At 49.8% G+C, this 19,801-nt stretch overlaps 1 protein-coding gene across 3 annotated transcripts in view; it reads right to left on the bottom strand.

The window, feature by feature from the left end:
* ASTN2 (astrotactin 2) overlaps window positions 1-19,801 on the bottom strand; it is an 854,980-nt gene that overhangs the window by 543,041 nt on the left and 292,138 nt on the right. For all 3 annotated transcript variants that reach the window (XM_032307618.1, XM_032307619.1, XM_032307620.1), the window contains one exon: window positions 13,830-13,937. In XM_032307618.1, coding sequence (XP_032163509.1) covers window positions 13,830-13,937 — 108 coding nt within the window. The remainder of the gene's footprint in view (window positions 1-13,829; window positions 13,938-19,801) is intronic.

Below are 19,801 nucleotides of genomic sequence, written 5' to 3'. Positions count from 1 at the left end.
CTCACATGTGCTCACATGCACTTCACCCCTTCTTTCTTTCTCTAAAAAGAAAAGAGACTGGAGCCTTGAAAGAAGAGAGTCTAATCCTAAGAGATGCCTTCCTGCCGGCCTTGAAGAAGCCAACAGTCATGCAGAGAGCTGCCCCATAGGACCACAATAAAGGGCCAGAATGTGCCTCTGAGCCCTGGGAGGGTCCCTGGCTGACAGCAGCAGCGGAAACAGGCATGTCCATCAGATAGCAGCAGGAAAGGACTTCTGCCAACAATCCCGTGCTTTTGGAAGAGGGCCCTCAGCTGAGGAAAGCCCCAGCCGACTCCTGGGTATCAGAGCCTGAGCAGAGAACCCAGTTTTGACCTTACAAGACGTCTGGCCTACAGAACCACTGTGAGGCAATAAATGTGTGTTGCTTGGAGCTGCCATGTTTGTGTCAATGCATCACACAGAAGGAGAGAGTGAATACACAGCCATGGAGTGTGGAGGCCTTCTCTCCTTGCCTAGTGAGTGCTCTGCTGTGCTCACAGCTGGCTAGCAAGGTCTTGGTCTGGTAGTCCTACAGGCACCTCCAAGGCAGCAGCTCTAACACCAAGCTTATCCCCTTCTCTCCTGAAGGTCTGCTGCCCTGCCCTTCCCTAGCTCTGTGATTCTCCCTCTAACCCCTCTGCCAGAATCCCACGCTCGTCGTCCGCAATCCTCCCTGGCTCACCTAGTCAGAGCCATACAGCCATGGGGTTCTCACTGGGTTTCCACATGTCCCCGATAGACAGCCCTTCCCACGGATTCCCAGTGAGCTCCCTCAACAGCCTCCCAACGGGTCTACCGCCTCTAGTCTGTCTTCCTTCCGGTTCTTCTTCCACTGTGGACAGACTGACTTTGTTAAAACGGACACAGGATGATGGTTCTCTCTTCTTCAAAAGCCGTCGTGGGCTCCCCATTTCACGTAGGTTCAAGTGCAGGTTCTCTCTGGCTCACGGAGGGATGCGTTCATTCAGCACCTGGCCACCCCCATGCATTTATCCCTCAAGTAGAAGCTTTAATATGGGTTCTTCAAGGAGGCCTTTTAGCCTTACACCAATTTCCCCATTATCTTAGCTCCCCCTCTCTTTTCTTTTTCAAAGGCAATTGTCAACATTTGAAATGATATATTCATTTGTGTGTTTACTTGGGAAATAGTCTCTTCCTTCCCCTTTCTCCCTTGCAAGACTGGAGGATTCACGAAGGTGGTCACGTCATGGGTCTATTTGCCATTATATACCTGGTTCTTAGCCTGGATTCTCACCAGAATTAGGTAGGTAGTCAATGTTAGTGGATTAAATGAGGGACTAAAATGAGTGAACTTGGCATTCGATGTTTCTCTTGATCCCTTCCCAATCTTTTTTCCTCACTATCTTCATTCATATTTCTTAAGACTCTAGTGACACGCAATTCTGCTTAGTAATCATATAAATCCTGTAAAGTGGGATTATAACCATTTTTGAGAGGAAAGAAACCGAGACCTGGAAAGTAAACCAATTTGTCCAAGATCCCCCAAAGTGAGAGCCAGGACTGAATAAGGTCACGCGTGCAAACCTCTTGCAATGCACCCGACACACAGCGGGCAGTCATGACCGGCACATTCACCTCTTTATCTGGGAAAAAGTTTTGCAAAGGTAAGAGAAGCTTGGCCATCCCAGAGGATTGCAAAAAAAAATGGGGATGACAGAGTGTTGGTGCTTGGGGCGGGAAGCAGAGAGTCACAATCTTTTACGGTAAGGAAAAGGGGGGGAAATCCTGCTGAGCCTGGTTGAAAAACAAGAAAGCAAGAGAGACTGATTATTCCTTCTCGCTAGTGTAAGCAACTAAAAACGACATGTTTGCTTTATCGCCTTTGGTCTCCCATTTGATTCCTGACAGCCGTCTCCCTCCCTTCGATGCAGGGCTGGGCTGTCAGGTGCTGAGCTGGTTGACATCACAAGGGAGGAGGAGAACAGAGAACAGTTTAAACAATATTTCAGGGACCATCGCTGGATTGTTGGGGGGAAGGGGTTGGAAGTTGTCTGCCTCCCTCGCTGCATTCAAGGACCCCCTCCTTTGCCAACATGATGTTTGGCATACTTGATGTTTCTGGGGGTTTGGGGAGAGGTAGTCTGGGAGGAATCATTAAAAGAAAAAAAGAAACCCATCAACAAAAAAACAATGTCTATTTCTTCTGAGGTGTGAGAGAAGGGAGAGAAGACATCAGACAGAAGGATTCGTAGCCCGTAACAATTCTGAATGCATAATTTTCTCTTCTCTAATGTCTCCCTAAATAGGGCCAAACTCTGGTGTAGATCAAAGCGAGGTTTCTGCATTTGACTGTTCTTTCAGGAAGAGAAGTCCAAACTCCCAGTCTCATCCTTCCATGAGGGAAACTAGAATCTCCCCCAGAAAGCCTGCGTGAGCTACCAGAATCTTCCGGAAGAAGGTATCCACCTACTGCACATTACAAACAGCTAACTACCAGGGCAACAGTTACGATAAGAGGCAACATTTCCCTGGAGGCCGATACTTGGGTGTGGTGCCATCGGATTTCGGAGCCAAACAAAATGGCGGACAAGCCTCAGACCTGAAAGGTCATTTTGATTCTGTGACCTTGGAGAAATCACTCTGCCTGGTGTCTGTTTCATTCTTTTACATTCACAAACCAGGGCAGTAACTGATCATGTAGGAAGATGAATGACTAAGCAAGGGACCAGGCACAAACGCAGAACTGGACAGCTACATGGTTGTTGGAGCGTCTCCTCATTCAAGTTCCCAGCCTGGGAAAGATGGGTGTGGGGTGCACTCCATGGGGACCCAATGCTCAAAGAGGAACAGGTGTGTGTGCTGGCAGCTAATAGGTCAAGGAAAGTGTAGATTGGTTTTCTCAACTGTGGCTGAAAATGAGAAGCTGAAAAGGATTGTATACAGATACTCACACCCCTTGACCAGACATTCCCAGGTAATGGGTCTGAGATAAGTGTTATTTGCAAATGGTGTTTTTAAAAAATCTTTCCAAGTGATTTTGAGATTCATCTGGGTCACAGAACTACGTAGCTCCAACAGCCTTTCTCACCGCACAGCTGAGGACGCCTCTCCTGCTGTTGACTCTGACTTGGCCCAGGTCCTAGGACTGTCCCTCCCTCGAGTGGGTAGCACCAGAGGGTCCAACCTCCTGCTCGGGCCCTAAACATTCAGCCTCCCCTGTCCTCTATTTCTGAGAAGAGACCCAGGGCACGGATCCTTGGACTTTGGGGTTTGCTCTGTCCCACTCCCAGTGCACTGGCCCCTAGGAAAATATCTGAAGGTTTAGACTCTTTCTACAACATGGTCCTCACAGCCCAGCCTCTGGCTAAATTCTTCCTTTTTTTTTTTTTTTTAAAGATGTTTTATTTGTTTATTTGACAGACAGAGATCACAAGTAGGCAGAGAAACAGGCAGAAAGAGAGGAGGAAGCAGGCTCCCTACTGAGCAGAGAGCCTGATGCAGGGCTTGATCCCAGGACCCTGGGATCATGACCTGAGCCTAAGGCAGAGGCTTTAACTCACTGAGCCACCCAGGCACCCTTAAATTCTTCCTTCTTACTGACAGTTCTTCTCAATGGGGAGCTGGTAAATGCTTAACAACGGGCTCTCTGAGGAGGAAGGGGAAGCTCGCACTGCTGTTTTGGCTGATGTCCATGGTGTGAATCCTTTTACAGTGGCTGATGATAAGCGACCAATGTGACATCACTCAGAGCGGCGTTGGGAATGAAAAGCACAGGATGCTCTTACAAACTGGTACGGGATGGCTGCAATAGAGCACTAAAGTTCTACCATGTTTTCTTCCTTGGACCCGATATCAGAACCCTTATTGTTGGCGGTGCCCGGGAAGGTCGCTCCCCATGGATGCCACCTTTGTCCTCCATACTGAGCTCACTTCCTAGCACCTGAGCTGGTTCTGACCACTCTTGTTCCTAGCCCTTGCTCTTGCCAGAGCAGGTGATCCATGGAGTGCTTAAAGTGGACACCAGAAAGCTGTCTGGGATCTGATGAGGCTTTCTGCACCAGCACAGATGCGGGTGTCAACCTCCTGTCCGAGCACACACCTTGTTCCAGGTACTATGATACATATGTTCCACGCATCTCCTCAATCACATAATGGTCTGACCGGATTTTGAAACCAAACTACTTACGTTCAAATCCCAGCTCCCCTTCCTTCATGGCTGTCTAGAACTCAGTGTCCTTATCTGTAAAATGAAGACGAAAATCTTCCCTTCTCAGTCCTGTTCTGAAGCTATGGGACGATGCATATCAGGAGCACAGACTGGCATAGTCAGAGCTCAAGAAATCCCACGCTGTTTCTTCTGTTTTTTTCTTCTTCCTCCCTCCTGGTTGTCTACATCTCTATCACGGACACTCAGCATGGTATCGCCAACGAGAACGTAGAGAGCATCACGTTTTGCCTCCCTTGTTGACAGACAAGAACCAGAGGCTCAAAACCTTGCTCAAGTCTCATAAACAAGCAAACACTTGGGATTGGAAACTTCTAGTAGTCATGGTATAGTTTTGCTTGGTGCTTCCTTCCTCCGTCCCTGTCTTCCTACTTCCCTCCCAGCTCACCCAACACCCCCGCTTCCTGGCTTTCCACCCCATCCTAACCTGTCCCTGCTTTCCCCGTGCCCATGTCCACGTCGTGGATCACCTGACAATCCTACCGCTGATGGCCAACTCTCAGGTCTGAGCCCCCAGCTAAGACTTTGTCAAGCCATCCTCGTTAGGAGTCTCCCTGCTGGGCAGGGAGGAGGAGGCCAGCTGGGCCAATGGGGTTGAGAGAAATAAGGACTTTGGAGCCTTGCTTCTCAGTCCTGGATCCCCTGCATCCCAGAACACCGAACCCTCGTCGCTGCCACCACTCCCTCCCTCCACAGCCTGGGCACTGGAGGCCTTCTTTCCAGGTCACTCTAGCTACAAAGGCTTAGAGAATGATTAAATACCAATCCTTCTGTCTTTGGTGTTTATCTGGCCTTTCTAGCAGCAGGTCCTAGGGATGTGCCCTGAAGGCTGGCTTAGAGGGAGCAGCCCGCAGATGTGCCTGCCATAGGGGCTGACCGGAGGCGAGGGGCGAGGATGGCAAAGGGAAAATCCATATCCCGATGTCCCCAGGAAGTCATCCCCATCAAATTTATGTTCTTACTGAAAATGTTTAGTCTTGTTTTTGTGTCTGTTTAGTTTTGTTTTTCCCAGAAGCAAGACCGATGTGCAGATCAGCACATTGGAAAAAAGGCCATCACGTCTTTCTGCTGTGCCTCACTGGTTACCATTGAGTGAACAGTGATCACGAGGCAGGCCCTCTCAGTAAACAGGGCCTGTGCACACATCATCTCCTCTAATCCTCACGCCGAGCTTAAGGGAGAGTAGAAGGATGAATACTAGATTTGTTCTCCTTTATGCAGGACAAACAGGCTCAGAGAAGGAAAGTGCCTTTCCCTAAGTCACACAGCTAGGAAACAGCGGAGCAAGGATTTGGACTCCTGCCTGCTGTTTCAGAATCCTACCTACCACTACCCTACAAGGGCAACTGTTGACTTCATCTTTCAGTCTAGAAGGAACTTCAAGCCGACGGAAAAGCGGCAAGGAGAGGAATGGTACAAAGAACATCCATAGACCCTTTGCCCGGATTCAATAAAAATGCTGACCCATTTGCTTTGCTATTTGAAAAGGCAACATTGTAAACTTGGGGAAAATGCTTCCCTTTCCTGAGCTTTGGTTTCTCCCTACATAAAATGTTACAAGTCCTGGGGCGCCTGGGTGGCTCAGCGGGTTAAAGCCTCTGCCTTTGGCTCAGATCATGATCCCAGGGTCCTGGGATTGAGCCCCGCATCCGGCTCTCTGCGTAGCAGGGAGCCTGTTTCCTCTCTCTCTCTCTCTCTCTCTGCCTGCCTCTCTGACTACTTGTGATCTCTATCTGTCAAATAAATAAATAAAATCTTTTTAAAAAATGTTACAAGTCCTTTCCTTAGGACTGGAAAAACCCTGTGGTTTGATAGCAAAGGACAGATAAAGGGTGGGGTGGAGTGGGGACCACAGCCATCAGGGCATGTCTCCTGCTCCCATCTCCAGCCCATCTGCATTATTCCCTAAACCACAGACTCAGGCTCTTCCCAGTTCTTGCCATGTATGCCCCTCCCACCCCCCTTCCCCACTGCACCATGTAGCCTCTGCCATCACACGATGCAGGTCCTGTTCTGCCAAACTTTCACTCTACCCCATGCCCATTCCCCAGAGTCTCCACACCATGCCCACCCACCTCCCACCGCCGCCCACGCAGTCTCCTACCCTCAATCCCAAAGGCCTCCTTTCCTGCAGACAGGGCTTGAATTTTCCCTCGCCTGTCGTCTTTCTCTAAAAGAGGATTAAACCATGTGTGTACGTGTGTGTGTGTGTCTGTGTGTGTGTGTGTGTGTGGTGTTGCTGGGGAGAAGCACAAAGAAAAAATATCATACATCCATACAATGAGCACAAGGTTTTGTTAACAATTCAAGAGTTCTCATTGTGACAGAAAATCTCAGTTTAAGAACTGCCGAATTAAAACAAGTAACTAAAATAAAGAAAGAGGCAAAACCGGGGTGGGGGGCACTTGTGCTCTCATTGTCTCTGCTGGGGAGCTAATTGGCAAAGCCTAGAGGAAAATGCATGAGATTGGGAATAGGAAGATGTAGGTTTCTAAAACTGGCTGGGCAACCAGCGGATGAGAAGAGCAAGGTTCAGAAAGGGAGAGACAGTAGCCCAAGGCCACAGAGCCACCCACGCAGAGCTAGGCCGGGAGGCCCACGCTGGGTACTTGCGCTGCTGGAATCATCCAGCAGCTGTGGCAGCTCTGTCTGCAGCTTAGTACTGTGCCTGGGGCTGGACAGGCCATCTGGCCTTCTCATCTGGACCTCCTATTATACACTAGCTTCTCCTGATCAGCACCACTTCTCTGTGTGAACCGTGGCACCCCCCCAGGAGTTTATGACCACCTTGAGGCTTGGCGGCCCAGGCCCCTGTTTCCCACAATGCCCAGCATCCTGCTTAGTAAGGTTGTTGATTCCATAAATATGAGTTAGACTACAATGAGCTTCAGACCGGATGGCATGAGGTGCTGGTATCCTTGTTTGACAGATAGGGAAACTGAGGCCCTCGGAGGGCACATGCTTCACAAGGGTCACTGAGCGAGTTAGCAGTAGGGTTACAGACTTCAGTACACTTCCCCTACCTCTGATTCATAAAGGTGAAATTCTGCCCAGCGGGAATCTATCATCTCCAGCTACTTCATTAGTTAATCCTGTGGGACACGGGCAGAACTGCCGGCGCCCAGACAAGTGATGGATTGAATGGTTATTTCCTTGACCATACACAGACCTCTGTGCTTGACAAATAGACTCCTTTAGGCAGCAAGATCATGCATGAAATGAAATCAGATTCATTTCACAAGGCATTGTGAGATTTCGCTCATGCTTCTTGCAGCGGTCCTACAGATGAGGGCCCCCTCTATGGTGTGAAGGTTTCGGGGCAGGAGTCAGCAAACTGTGAACCACAGGTGAAATCTGGACCCACATCTGTTTTGGAAACAACATTTCCTTGGGACACATGTATGTTCCTCCATTTACGTGTTATCTTTGGAAGCTTTCAAGGGACAATGGCAGAGTTGAGGAGTTCCAACAGTAACTACAAGGCCTGCAAAGACAACCATATTTATGAATCAGCCCTTTACAGAAAGAGGTGGCTGACTCTTGATTGTGGAGACCCTACCAGACCCAAAGAGACTCTGTTTCTTAGTTTCTTTGTCTCTCTTTTTGCCCACTCGCCATATTGATTATGATGGTTCTCTGCTCATGGTGTTCTACCTGGCTATACCAGACGCCTTTGAATGACTGTCTCAGTTCCCTTATAAAAAAAGAAAAAAAGAAAAAAAAAAAAAAAAAAAAAAAGACTCACGGAAGCCAGGGTTGAGTCTCAGAATGTATCACAAATCTCTTTCCAGGAGCTCCTATTGCCAAAAATGAAATTTCAGCTGACTTAATTTTGGGCTCAGGATGCTTTCAAGGAAAGGGAAATTTCAGGAGAAAGAACAGAATTTCAGAGTCCTGGAACCTCCCATCTCTGGAGTTGCTCCCTCTGGGAGGTGGGTGTTGACAGCTCTATTTTATACAGAAGGACGTGCTCAGGAATGAAAAGCCCACCATGGCCACACCAAGGGGATGGGGCAAAGCCAGGATTCACAGCCAGATCGAGCTGAATCTGATGCCACTTATACGTCTCTTGTGGGACATGCTACAGAGAACCCGAGGTAGGAAAGCCCCATTAGATGTTCTCCTTCTCCTCCTACTCCATGTCCTTGCTCTACCTCACCCCTGGGTGTATCCCTCTCTGCTGGGGAACCTCCTGAACTTGTGACATCCCTTCAAATTGCACAAACTCCAAGTATGCTCAAAGAACCAGACAGAGTGGGTTTCCAATCTCAGTACTCAAGCCTTCCTCCCACTACCCGGCACGTTCTTCCCTGGGGCCTTGAAGTGGAAGAACAGACAGGGCTGAGGCCTCAATTCTGCTCACCAGGAGCAGAAAAGAGAAGAGGAAATGAGTGCAGACTCTGTTCTTGCAAGTGGAAATGGAGTGAGCAAAGGTAAGAGGGGCAGACAGAAAAGCAGCATGTGCTCTGGGCACTTATAATAATAAAGACACCGGGACAGGACTTTCTTTCATTCATTCGTTAACCATTCATTTAAAAATATTAGCCCAGTGCCTACCCTGGACCCATCCCTGTGTTTGTTGCTGGAGATGGACATCTAGGTACAAATGGCCATGGGCCTATCCTTGTGATGCTTCCAGCTCTTTGGAGGATACAAACATCCCCCCAGAGAACATGCTGGTAAATTACAATGATGAGGAAGTCTGCAGAAGGGTAAGATCACAACCGCTACTGTAGAGTGAAACAGAAATTAAGGTGGGATGACATGGCTGAAGACAGGCCGTGCTATGTGTTAGTGGAGATGTCACAGTGAAACAGAGGGCAGGGGCACAGGAGGTGGAGAGTGCATTCCAAGAAAGAACGTCTGTGGAAGTTCTTGTGGGACAGGTATGGGAGTGCTGGAGAAGAAGCCTGGGTGGCAGGAGGACACAGAGCCCTGGGGAAATGGGCGACTGACCACTCAACACATCCACTGAAATGCAAAAGGAAGGACTGAAACTTCCAAGCAGAGAAGCAACATGACCCCTGTTTACATTTTTAAAATGGTCACTCTGGCTGCAGGGTTGGGAATGGGCTAGAATGCAGTAAGTGAGATGGTTGAGAAGGGGATTTTAGTGGGTAGTGACAAAGGATGGAGGTGACAGGGCCTGGGATGACAGTGATGGTGGAGGGAGACCGATGCTAGGCATTGTAGTTGCAAAGGACCTGCGCATCGTCCCATTTAATCCACACAGTTACCCCAAGGGGGTGCTATGGCCACCCCATTTTAAAGCCAAGACTATGGAGACTACTGGCTCCTGTCCCATGGATGGATACACAGCGACAAAGACAGGGCTGAGCCCTAGGTCAGCTTCCAGTTCCCACTCTTCCAGGAAGCCCTCCCAGATTTCTCAAGCATTCCTCTCTCTCTCCTTTTTCCCAAAGCTAGAACAGTCGGAACCATCCAGAGAATGAGTTCTGCTTTGTCTTCCTACATATCTACTACCTTGCCCAGCACCTCTTGTGGCCCTCGGGAAGACTTTCACCAACGTTCACTGACTTGCTTTTGAGCACGCCTTTCAACCTCTACTTGTCGACGGGGGAGGTAAGACTCATACACAGGCAGTGACTTGGCCAAGGTGATGGCCAAGATCATACTGAGAACTGCTGGCAAATCCATCCAGGACTGGAAACCACAGCTCCTGATGCTATCAGATGACCCCACAGTACGGACCCCCTTCCGAACCCTTCAGAGGTGGCAACAGTTTAACGCCCTAATTGCAGTCTGCCTACCCCTAGATTCGGGCTTGTTTGCAGCTGGAACTGAAGGGGGGAGGGTGAATGAATATGGATTCCCAACGCTCTGAGGTCACACTTTCCAACACGTGGTATGTAGAGATGTGCCCTTCCTGGATGTTCTAGTTCTTTCTTCGCCGGCCTCATGGCACTTTAGCACCTTCTCCCTGTGACCGTCCGGATGGCCTGCATGGTCTCGAGGAGTCTGCAGGGAGCTGCTGGCTCACTGCCTGTGTAAAGAAGAGCTGCTGGGATGGTGGTGGCAGAGGCCGGGGAGAGGGCTGGCACGCGGAGCTCGGGCAGGCCTGGCGGTGAAGGCACAGGCCAACGGGATGACAGAAGTCACTCGAAGGTGAGGGACAGACAATCTCTCCAAAGAGAAAACCAGGCAAGAAGAGAGGCATGTGGGAGGGGGAAGACAAGGTGCAAGTGAGGCCAGGTGCCCGGGTGCATTTCATGAACAGGGGATTCTTGAACATACACAGCCAGTCCTGCCAGCATGACGAAGAAGGGACCTCAGAGACGTGGGCTCCCCCAGGTCTCAGAGAAAAGACCAGACACCTGGACAGGTGGAAGGACTTGCATGGGGTCCCACAGCGCTGGCCCAGATTGGGGATCTGCCCACACACCTGTCCCGGTGCTCCTTCCCGGGCCACTTAGCTCCCTTTACCACCTACACATCTCGTCTCCCTCCTTCACCCCTGCCTGCGAGCTCGAATGACACGAACTGATTTTAAACCTCACATCACCCCCTCCAGCTTTAATTTCCCTAGCCTCACTTGTCAGAGGAGGACACTGATGTGCAGAGAGATTAAGGTTCATGTTCAAGAAGGCGCCGCTTGTTGGTGGCGTGGCTGGGACTGGAATCCCGGCAGCTCCCTGTAAGCAGCACCAAGTTCTCACTCCTCCCATCCAAGGCTCTCTCACCCCCACGGGCTCCCAAACTTTCCCCAGCTCACTTCCGTGTTGTGCATTTTCCCCATGAGGGCAGGGAGCGCTGAAGGTGCTTCAACTCCCTTACACACACAAGAAACCGCAAGGAAGGGTCACAGCCCTTGGAGGGGAGGACCGTGGTGTCTGCAGAAACGGGCACGGGGCCCCGGATTCACTGTGCTGCACAAAGAACCCGAGCACCAGCAGAACTGATAACCGTGACGCTACCACACACAGCGTCGGGAAGGCTTTCCCGTGACCTTGAAAAGAGGGCAGAGGAGCCTATGCGAAGGGCGTTGAAGCTGGCAGCTCCTCCGGACTCTCTCAACTCCCTTCCCTGCTGCAGTGTTCTTCCTGAGCATCTGTCCCCATCTAACATATTTATATTTTGATACAATGCAAGCTCCACAAGGATCGGTCTTTTAAAAACTGTTGTTTGATTTGTGTCCCCAATGCCTAGAGGAGTATCAGACACACCGCTGGGGCTTGACAGATAGTTGAAGTCCGTGAGAGAAGGAGGGAGGAAGGAAGGATCCACCAGGAAACAGCTGGCGAGAAGAGGAGGGAGCGGTAGGAACGGGGGACGAGAGGCAAAGGTAATGAAGAGAGAAGGAGAAAGAGTGAATGCGGAAGAGCACAAAGGAAAGAGAAGGCTGAAGAGAAGGAAGCCCTGATGCAGGAGACAAAGGGAAGGAGAGAGGAAAAGGAGACGACAGGGACAGGAGCAAGAGCAAGAACATGCAACCAGCAGGCCAGCAAGCATCCCAGGGGCCTGAGAAGCAAGAGGAAGACATGGCTGGAACCACAGGCAGAGGGAGAAGGACTCAGCCCTGTGGACAATCAGAGGGACAAAGCAGCAGCACTCAGCTGGCAGGAGAGCTGGAGGGGGCTCGGGGGAGGTGCGGGGAGAGGGGATGCATCACAGCCCTGACTCCCCCCACCACTCAGCCAAGAAGCACAGCCTGGCCTTCTGCAGCCTTTGGAGGCATCACCCCAAACCGTTTATCTGGAGTCCTGGGGCTTGCTTTTGCTTTTCTTTTCAAAGTTTAGCTCCGATTTACAAGGGGCGTGCTCCGTTGATGGATGTTTTTCCAATTAGCTGTAAACAGCCCAGTCCTGCAGAGGAGACCTACCAACTTCCCCAGCTCTAATTCTGGCTGCTGGACTAGGGGAGGGAGAAGACAGGTCAAGAGTCATCCATCACCAACTTGGAAATCAACGCAGCAGATACCAGGGGGCCAAGGCTGGGGGGGGGGGGGGCAGGCCCGATTGTTCCAATCACTGCAGAGGCTGCAGAACTTTCCCAGTCGATGGGTCCTAAGAGCTACTCCCCGCACAGGGTCTTTTCAGTGAAAGGTACCAGGAGTGGGCACACAGGGAAACCCACAACGAGAACTGAATTGGCGTTACTAAGGTCTATTTTATTTGCCCTTAGTATGCACCTGGTGCCATGACAAGTTTTTTAAAGATTTATTTATTTATTTGAGAGAGAGAGGAAGAGAGTGCACACAAGAGGGAAGGGGAGGGACAAAGGGAGAGAGTCCCCAAGCCGACTCCCCGCTGAGCACAGAGACGCACACCGGGCTCAGTCCCAAAGCCCTGAGATCAGGACCTGAGCTGAAACCAAGAGGTGGACGCTCAAGACTGAGCCACCCAGGTGCCCGCATCACAGATATTTTATATAGCTTAACCAAAATCCATCCCTGAGTATATGAGGCGATTATGAGGCCCATTTCACAGATGATAAAATTGAGGTGTAGGGGAGGTAGATAACTTGCCCAAGAGCAAAAGTGGCCCAGGGCAGCTATGTGACCGATGCCCTTTAAGTGTCCACCAGGCATGCGTGGAACACACGCAGAAGTGTTCTACAAGAGCGATTCTTTCCCTCTTCCCTACCCCAGGAACTTCTTCAGCCCCATGTGTGCAGAGGTGAGAGGGCCACATGTCTTGATGAATTGCCTTCATGTTTGCCAGAGGACCCTGACTTCTTTCTGAGTCTAAACCCTCAGAGGTCTAAGCCCTCAGAGCTCTCGTTAATCACTGACATGGAATACATGTTTTACCCCCCACCTCCCACTCCCCGTTCCCTTCCAAGACTGCAACCCTGAACTAGCTGTTTCCCCATCCATACTCAGGGATGACCAATGACATTCACAGGTGATTGCCTGAAATATGCTCTATTCTCCCTTCGGAGTATGTGCAATCATCAGAGAACTGTGGACCTCAGCCCCAAGGCGTAGCCCTTTATGGAGTCCTGCACCCGCTTCTGATGACTCCCGCCCCGGTCATTGTAAGAGAGAAGGATACGGATTTCACCTGGTGAAAACACTCTCACGAAAATCAAAAGGAGTCGCCTTTAGAGGAACCTACTAGAGAACCTGCCCTCTGGTCTTGGTGGCCGGTAAGAAGAGTTTCCTGAACAAATGCTTCCATCCCATAGATGCTGCACGTTTTTCCGCTGAGCCCATTTCCCTTTGCACGTTGACTGTTAAAGCTCTGCCTTAAACGGCCAGCCCATTCTAAGAACGACGCACCACAGTACGCCAGAGATCACCCTGCATCGATCCAACCTGGGTTTGAATCATGTTCCTTATTCCTATTTTACTTTCCATCTGATTCCTTTACTTACTTCATTCCGGTGCTGGATTTATTTTTTTTCCTTTCACTGCATAAACTTAAAAAAACCTTCCCCAAATCCGTTGAGGAAGGAGGTAGGACGGAGAGCAAATAAAGAACGGAAGGGGAGGCCATAAACGACCAGCGCGAGTCTAGAGGGGGTTTCGGATGCCAGACTGTGTTAACTGCATCGGGACGGGGTCGAGGACAAGCTGGGGTTTATCACGGAGCACGGAGTCTGCTTTCCAGTCTTTCCTCCTACAAACACTGGTTCTGGAACCTTCCCCAGGACTCCTTACCTTTGCTGCGGCGACGACTCCTGTACTGCTCCGTATAGAAGGTCAGCTGCGTTTCGTCGTCTGCCTCTGAACCGGAAGTCCCCTTGGTTCTCCCAAAGCTGATTCCCCCTGAAAGGAAGAGCAACCCATTAGTCACGTAAGCCTCCTGGAGCTTGTTAAATCCCTCATCCGACCCAAAGATCAGCAGCCCCATCCCCAGGCTTCTTTCTGTAAATCCCAAGTGACACAGGAGCTAGCATGATTTTTGGACGGAGGTCGGCTCTGCGGTGAGGCAGATCTGGGTTCTAACCATGGCCTGGCAGCCGTGAGCTCTGTGACCTTGAGGAGACACCTTCTTTAGCTGAGCCCTGGGTTCTCTCTTAATAAAATGGGGACAATAACTATTGACCTTGTAGGGTTTCTATGAAGATAAAAGGAGATAGGATACATAAAATACCTGGTTTGTGGTGGGTCTTAACTAACTGATAGCTGTATTGTCACTTAGTAATGATGAGCCTGCCTCTAAGAAAACACTTCGGGCAACTTAATTTCACATACATTTCAAGCAAGTGCTTCCTAGATGCCAAGCCCAGAGCCAGACACTGGAGGTACAAAGATAGATACAGCCCAGTTCTTGCCAGCCGGCAGATCATAAGCTAGTCCAGGAGACGACAAATGGGATCCTAAGGAGGCTTTAACCTAATTCATGGTTATGTTTTTCCCCCACAATGAGATGCTGAGAATATGGGGGAAAGCAATCCATCCCAACACGGAGCACCTGAGAAGGTTTTATGGAGGAAGCGGGATTTAAGTCAGGGCCGGAAGGATGAATGGGGCTACGGTGGCAGAGAATGGAGTTCCAGGGAAAGGTAAGAGTTGAGCAACCCCGGGGGAGGGGGAAGGGGCGCGTGGGCTGGGGAAGGGCGGGGGAACAGCGAGTAGACAGATGACGGGAAGGAGCCCGGGAGCCTCACGATCGACACTCCACTGCCACACGGAGGTCGGCTTTTGGGCCTCACGGAGGTCGGCTTTTGGGCCTCACGGAGGGTCCCAGCGCAAGAGGATGTGTTCGTTAGTCACATACAATGTGAAGGACAGGACAATGGCACCCACGCCTCAGAGTGGGTGCCGTGGAGGGCAGGACGCTGTGAGGCTCAGGGATCCCTTGGTGAGAGGCATGAGGGTCTGGCTGAGGGAGGGGGCAGCGTGGATAGAAAAGAGATGGGAGTGACAGGGGGTTCCGAGACACACTCAGGATGTGGGGGACGGGGGACGCACTGACACGCAACGGACAGTGGGTTCCAAAAATGATCACGATTAGAGGCCAGAAAGAAATATGCCAAAATATGAATAGCAGTTAATTCTGCAGAGAGGAATACATATATATATATATATTTTTTTTAATTTTCTCTGTGCATTTATTTATTTATTTACCTACTTACTTATTGTTAATGAAAAAGCACAGGATGTGGGAAGAGAGGCATTAAAGCATTGGTAAAGTCTTGGCCCTATAGAGGGGACAGTGCAGGGAGAGCTTCAGAGCATGGTGGGGCGCATCGTGGGCAGGCAAACAGGGGGCCTTGGGTTTGGGTACAGATCTTCGGACACTGACGTCGACATCCATAGCCTGTGTTTGGGAGGAGACTCACGGCGGAAGCGGATAAGCTGGATGAAAAAGTAGTTGAAGTCAGGGCAGAGAGGGAGAGCACTCTCCCCTCCAAATATTTTGTACCTTCTGAATCAAGCCCCATACACACCTATTACCTGATTGAAAATTCTACCCGAGGAAACGACAAACATAGATCAGTGGGGAACATGGCTCAACTCAAAGACGCGTTCCCTATGCCACTTCTCTGGGAGGGCCTTCAGTCTACAGAAATCCCACGTGCAGACACTCTGCCTACAATATGGTCATTGTGCCTTCATTGTTTCATTCCAGCAGCACGTTGAGCGAGGGGCTATGTGCCTAGAAGATGCCGATGCATTACTGCCTACAATCCTCATCACGATATCCTCAGAGCAAAAGTGCCAATAACAACCTGGATAATAAAGACACAAAGACACGCATGGGCAGAGTCACACAGCTGATGAGTCCTAAAATTGGGATTCAGGACTAGTCTGTCCAGCTCCACATTTGAGCTTTCTAGGATGCAAAGTGCTTTCCTGGAAATAACTCAAGAGGGAACTTCAGGGAGGGCAGGCTGTCCATTCAGCATCAGGGCACCAAGTTCTCATCCTCCCATTCCGAACCCACACCCTTGGAGGGAAGTATACTGTGGCCCATTTTATAGATGAAACCCCCGTGTTTCAGAAAACAAAAGGGATTTGCTAATAATGAGTGAAGTTGGACTCAGTATCCACATATGACCAACAGCCAAGTTCAAATTTTTAACCACTTCTGACACTGCCTCTCAAAGTAATGCTCTGTAACATGGAAAGATTAATAACCGCCCTCTCCCTTCCCTGAGACAGTGTGTTGCCATCGATGGGAAAGTACAGGAGACAACAATGTCTGATCTTTGTCCTGGAAGGTGTCTTTGGCCTGTCCCCTGTCCCTTAGTATAAACACCCCCAACCTCCAGCAATTGAGGGTAGGGCCTGGAGACAGCAGGAGACTCCAGGTTCTACACAATGCAGCCCTTTCTTTAAAGGCTCTCTGCTTCGAGGTGGTGTTGGCCGAGGCCCCATGGACATTCTGGAAACAAGGAAAGAGCAAAGATCTCAAAGGTCAGGAGGGCTTTTTAAACTTCCATTAACATATTCTACTGTTACGGGAAAAAGGACAGAGAGAAGGAAGGGGCAGAGGAGGGGAGGGGAGGGGAGGGGAAGAGGGAGGATTTTTGTTCATCTACACATAATTCTTGGCCAAGGGGAAAAGGAAGGCATTGGATAAAATCGTTACTTTATGCTCAGAGAGCACCTGTCATTCTTCCTACTACGTTTTGGGCAGCAGAGACAAAGGGGAGGTTCTATCCCTAGCAGGAGTCTACCTCAGACTCCCCCACATCCCCTTCAATCTCCACCACCCCCCGCTTAATTAAAACATTCCAAGGAGGGCGCCTGGGTGGCTCCGTGGGTTGAGCCTCTGCCATCAGCTCGGGTCATGATCTCGGGGTCCTGGGATCGAGCCCCGCATCGGGCTCTCTGCTCCAGGGGGAGCCTGCTTCCTCCTCTCTCTGCTGGCCTCTGCCTACTTGTGAGCTCTCTGTCAAATAAATAAATAAAATCTTTAAAAAAAAAAAACAAATAAAAAAAACATTCCAAGGAAATCCTTTCTCCCCCCTCTCTCATTTTCCTTCCTCTCCCAAACAAATGACCTACTATGCTCCTGCCCTGGTGAACATGACAGGCAGGACTCAGACAGGATCCTTTCCCTCGTGGGACAGTCCAGCTGGGGTGAGAGAAAGTCACCAGACATTTCAAACACAATTGAAAAAAAAAGAAAGAAAGAAAAGAAAAGCTCACCATTGCCTAACACTCTCTCTGCCAGGCACTGTTGTAACCCTTACACATATCGACTTGTTTAATCCTTAAATAACCCTAAGAAGGAGGTTACTACTTTTATTCTCTTTTTAATGGATGAGGAAATGAAGACAGGAGGAAATTAAGTAATTTGCCCAGGGTCACACAGCTTGTCAGTAGCAGAACCACAATTCACATCCCGGCAATGGCTGTAGAGTCTATTCCCTTGGTCTCTAAACCCGCGCACAATAAAATATGCAGATAGCTCCCTGAATGTCCACAGCCACGCCTGTAAGGAAGGCATTACGTGCCTTGTCTTCCACATGAATAAGCTGCATCTTGGAGCTGCTGTGAGGCGGGAAGCGAGGGAGTGGAGACAGAATCGGGTCTGCTCCCCTGCAAAGCCGGCCTTGTGGCTAAAACAGTCTGGGACACTGTGTGTGCACACGCATGTGTGTGCGTGTGTGCACATAGGCAGAGCAGTGGCAAAGCTTGATTTCACCTGCAAGGATTAGCAGGTGTGCAATGTGCCCCCCCACCAAAAAAAAAAAAAACCCAGGGAACATTTTCCTCTTCTCGAAGCTCCTCGCTTGGACCTCTGTACTTGTACTATTGGTAGGAACTCCATTCAGGCTTAGCTAGATCTCTCTTTTTTTTTTTTCTTTAGAAACTTTATTTGACAGACAGATGACAAGTAGGCAGAGAGGCAGGCAGAGAGAGAGTGGGGGAAGCAGGCTCCCCGCTGAGCAGAGAGCCTGATGCAGTGCTCGATCCCAGGACCCTAGATCATAAGCTAAGCCAAAGGCAGAGGCTTAACCCACTGAGCCACCCAGACACCCCCAGGCTTAACTCGTTCTTAGGGCCATCTGCACCATTCCACATGCCCAAGCACATGGACATCACACCCCTGACTACCATGAAGGCTTCTCCAGTCCTTCTCCACTCCCATGCTTTTGACCTCAGCTCCTTCCTGTAGGTAGCAAGCAACCATTTCCAGAGTGGAAGCTGAAACTCAGAGAGGTTGCTGCTACACCAACCTGTCCGACAGAAATAGAATGCAAGCTGCATATGTCATTTTAAATGTCCTAGCAGCCACATGAGAAGGGGAAAAAAAACAGGGGCACCTGGGTGGCTCCGTGGGTTAAGCGTCTGACTCTTGATTTCAGCTCAGATCATGATCTCAAGGTTGTGAGATCAAGCCCCACATTGGGTTCACACTCAGCAGGGAGCCTGCTTGAGATTCTCCCCCCTTTCTCTCTCCCTCCGCACCCCCTCCCCTGCTCGAGCTCACGCTCTCAGTCTCTCTCAAATAAATAAATAAATAAATAAATCTTAAAAAAAAAAAAAGGAGTGGGAAAAAACAAATAGGTAAAACCAATTTTCAGAATATGTTATATTTAACCCAATACACTAAAAATACTATCATTTTAATATGTAATTCACACCAAAAATGATCCATATTAAAATACCTTATAAATTTTTTTCATGACAGGTTTTCAAAATGCAGTCTGTATTTTAGGCGTGCAGCACCCCTCAATCCAGACTATCTGCAGCAAATGCCTATCAGGGAACACACTTCCGGGTGCATTGGACCACGGGTATCATGGAGCATAATTAAGGGCCAGGATCGGGGCACAGAGAGAGATGAGTACGTCACAGACCCCACTAAAGTACTGCATCTTTTTTTAAAAATGTGAATTGCATTAAAAATGGGATAGCTCAGATTCCACTAGAAGACAAGAACCATTGGTTGTATCTTCAGGCCCCTAGGGGTCCAGCAGTTCTCTACAGGAGTGTCATCAATGAGCCACGGCGGTAATGCCCTTGTGTAGAAAGACGAGACTGTGCTTGGGTCAGACCTGAGTCCTAATCTGAGGTCTCACTTCTTGGCTGTGTGAGTTTGGGCGCGCACCTACCCTCTCTGAGTTCATCTTTAAAAGGAGAGACAATCCTCAGCCTACACGGTCATTATGAGGAAAATGACAGAATGTGTGTAAAGAGCATAAACACCAGAAAAGTGAGGGTGAGGGCACAGGCCTCATCCATTCGATGTTTACCTGAGTTTCACAGGAGAAAAGAAATGCTGCTGGGGATGGGGGAGGGGGGGTTCTCTGCTTTCTGTGACATCCTGGGGAGGTGGCAGGCACCCAAGTCCTATAGCCTCTCGGCGTCCATCTAGTCCAAAAGGGCCACAGGCCAATTACACACGGACTTGGAGATGATTCAGACAGATAGAAAAGGGCCCCCTCTGCTAGTATTTTAATATGAAATTGGTGATTTAGTGAAGTAAAGTGCAGCCATTAATTATACAGGACTCCTCGTGTCTTTCCATTTCGGGCTGAGGGAATGTGAGAAGGGCCCGAGACGGGCAAGAGGAGAGGAGAGAAGATGCCCTTCGTCCTTGTTCACGGGCCCCGGTCCTCTGGTCCTGAACCATCCGGAACGGAGCCTGAAGAAGACGGGCGAGGCCCCTTCTCTAGTGTGGTGAGCACTGCGTAGGGCACTTCAGATGCAGTGGCCTGTCTACACGT

This window comes from Mustela erminea, chromosome 12 (assembly GCF_009829155.1).
Source record: "Mustela erminea isolate mMusErm1 chromosome 12, mMusErm1.Pri, whole genome shotgun sequence".
NCBI classification, from domain to species: domain Eukaryota; kingdom Metazoa; phylum Chordata; class Mammalia; order Carnivora; family Mustelidae; genus Mustela; species Mustela erminea.
This window is presented reverse-complemented; position numbering and strand designations above follow the sequence as displayed.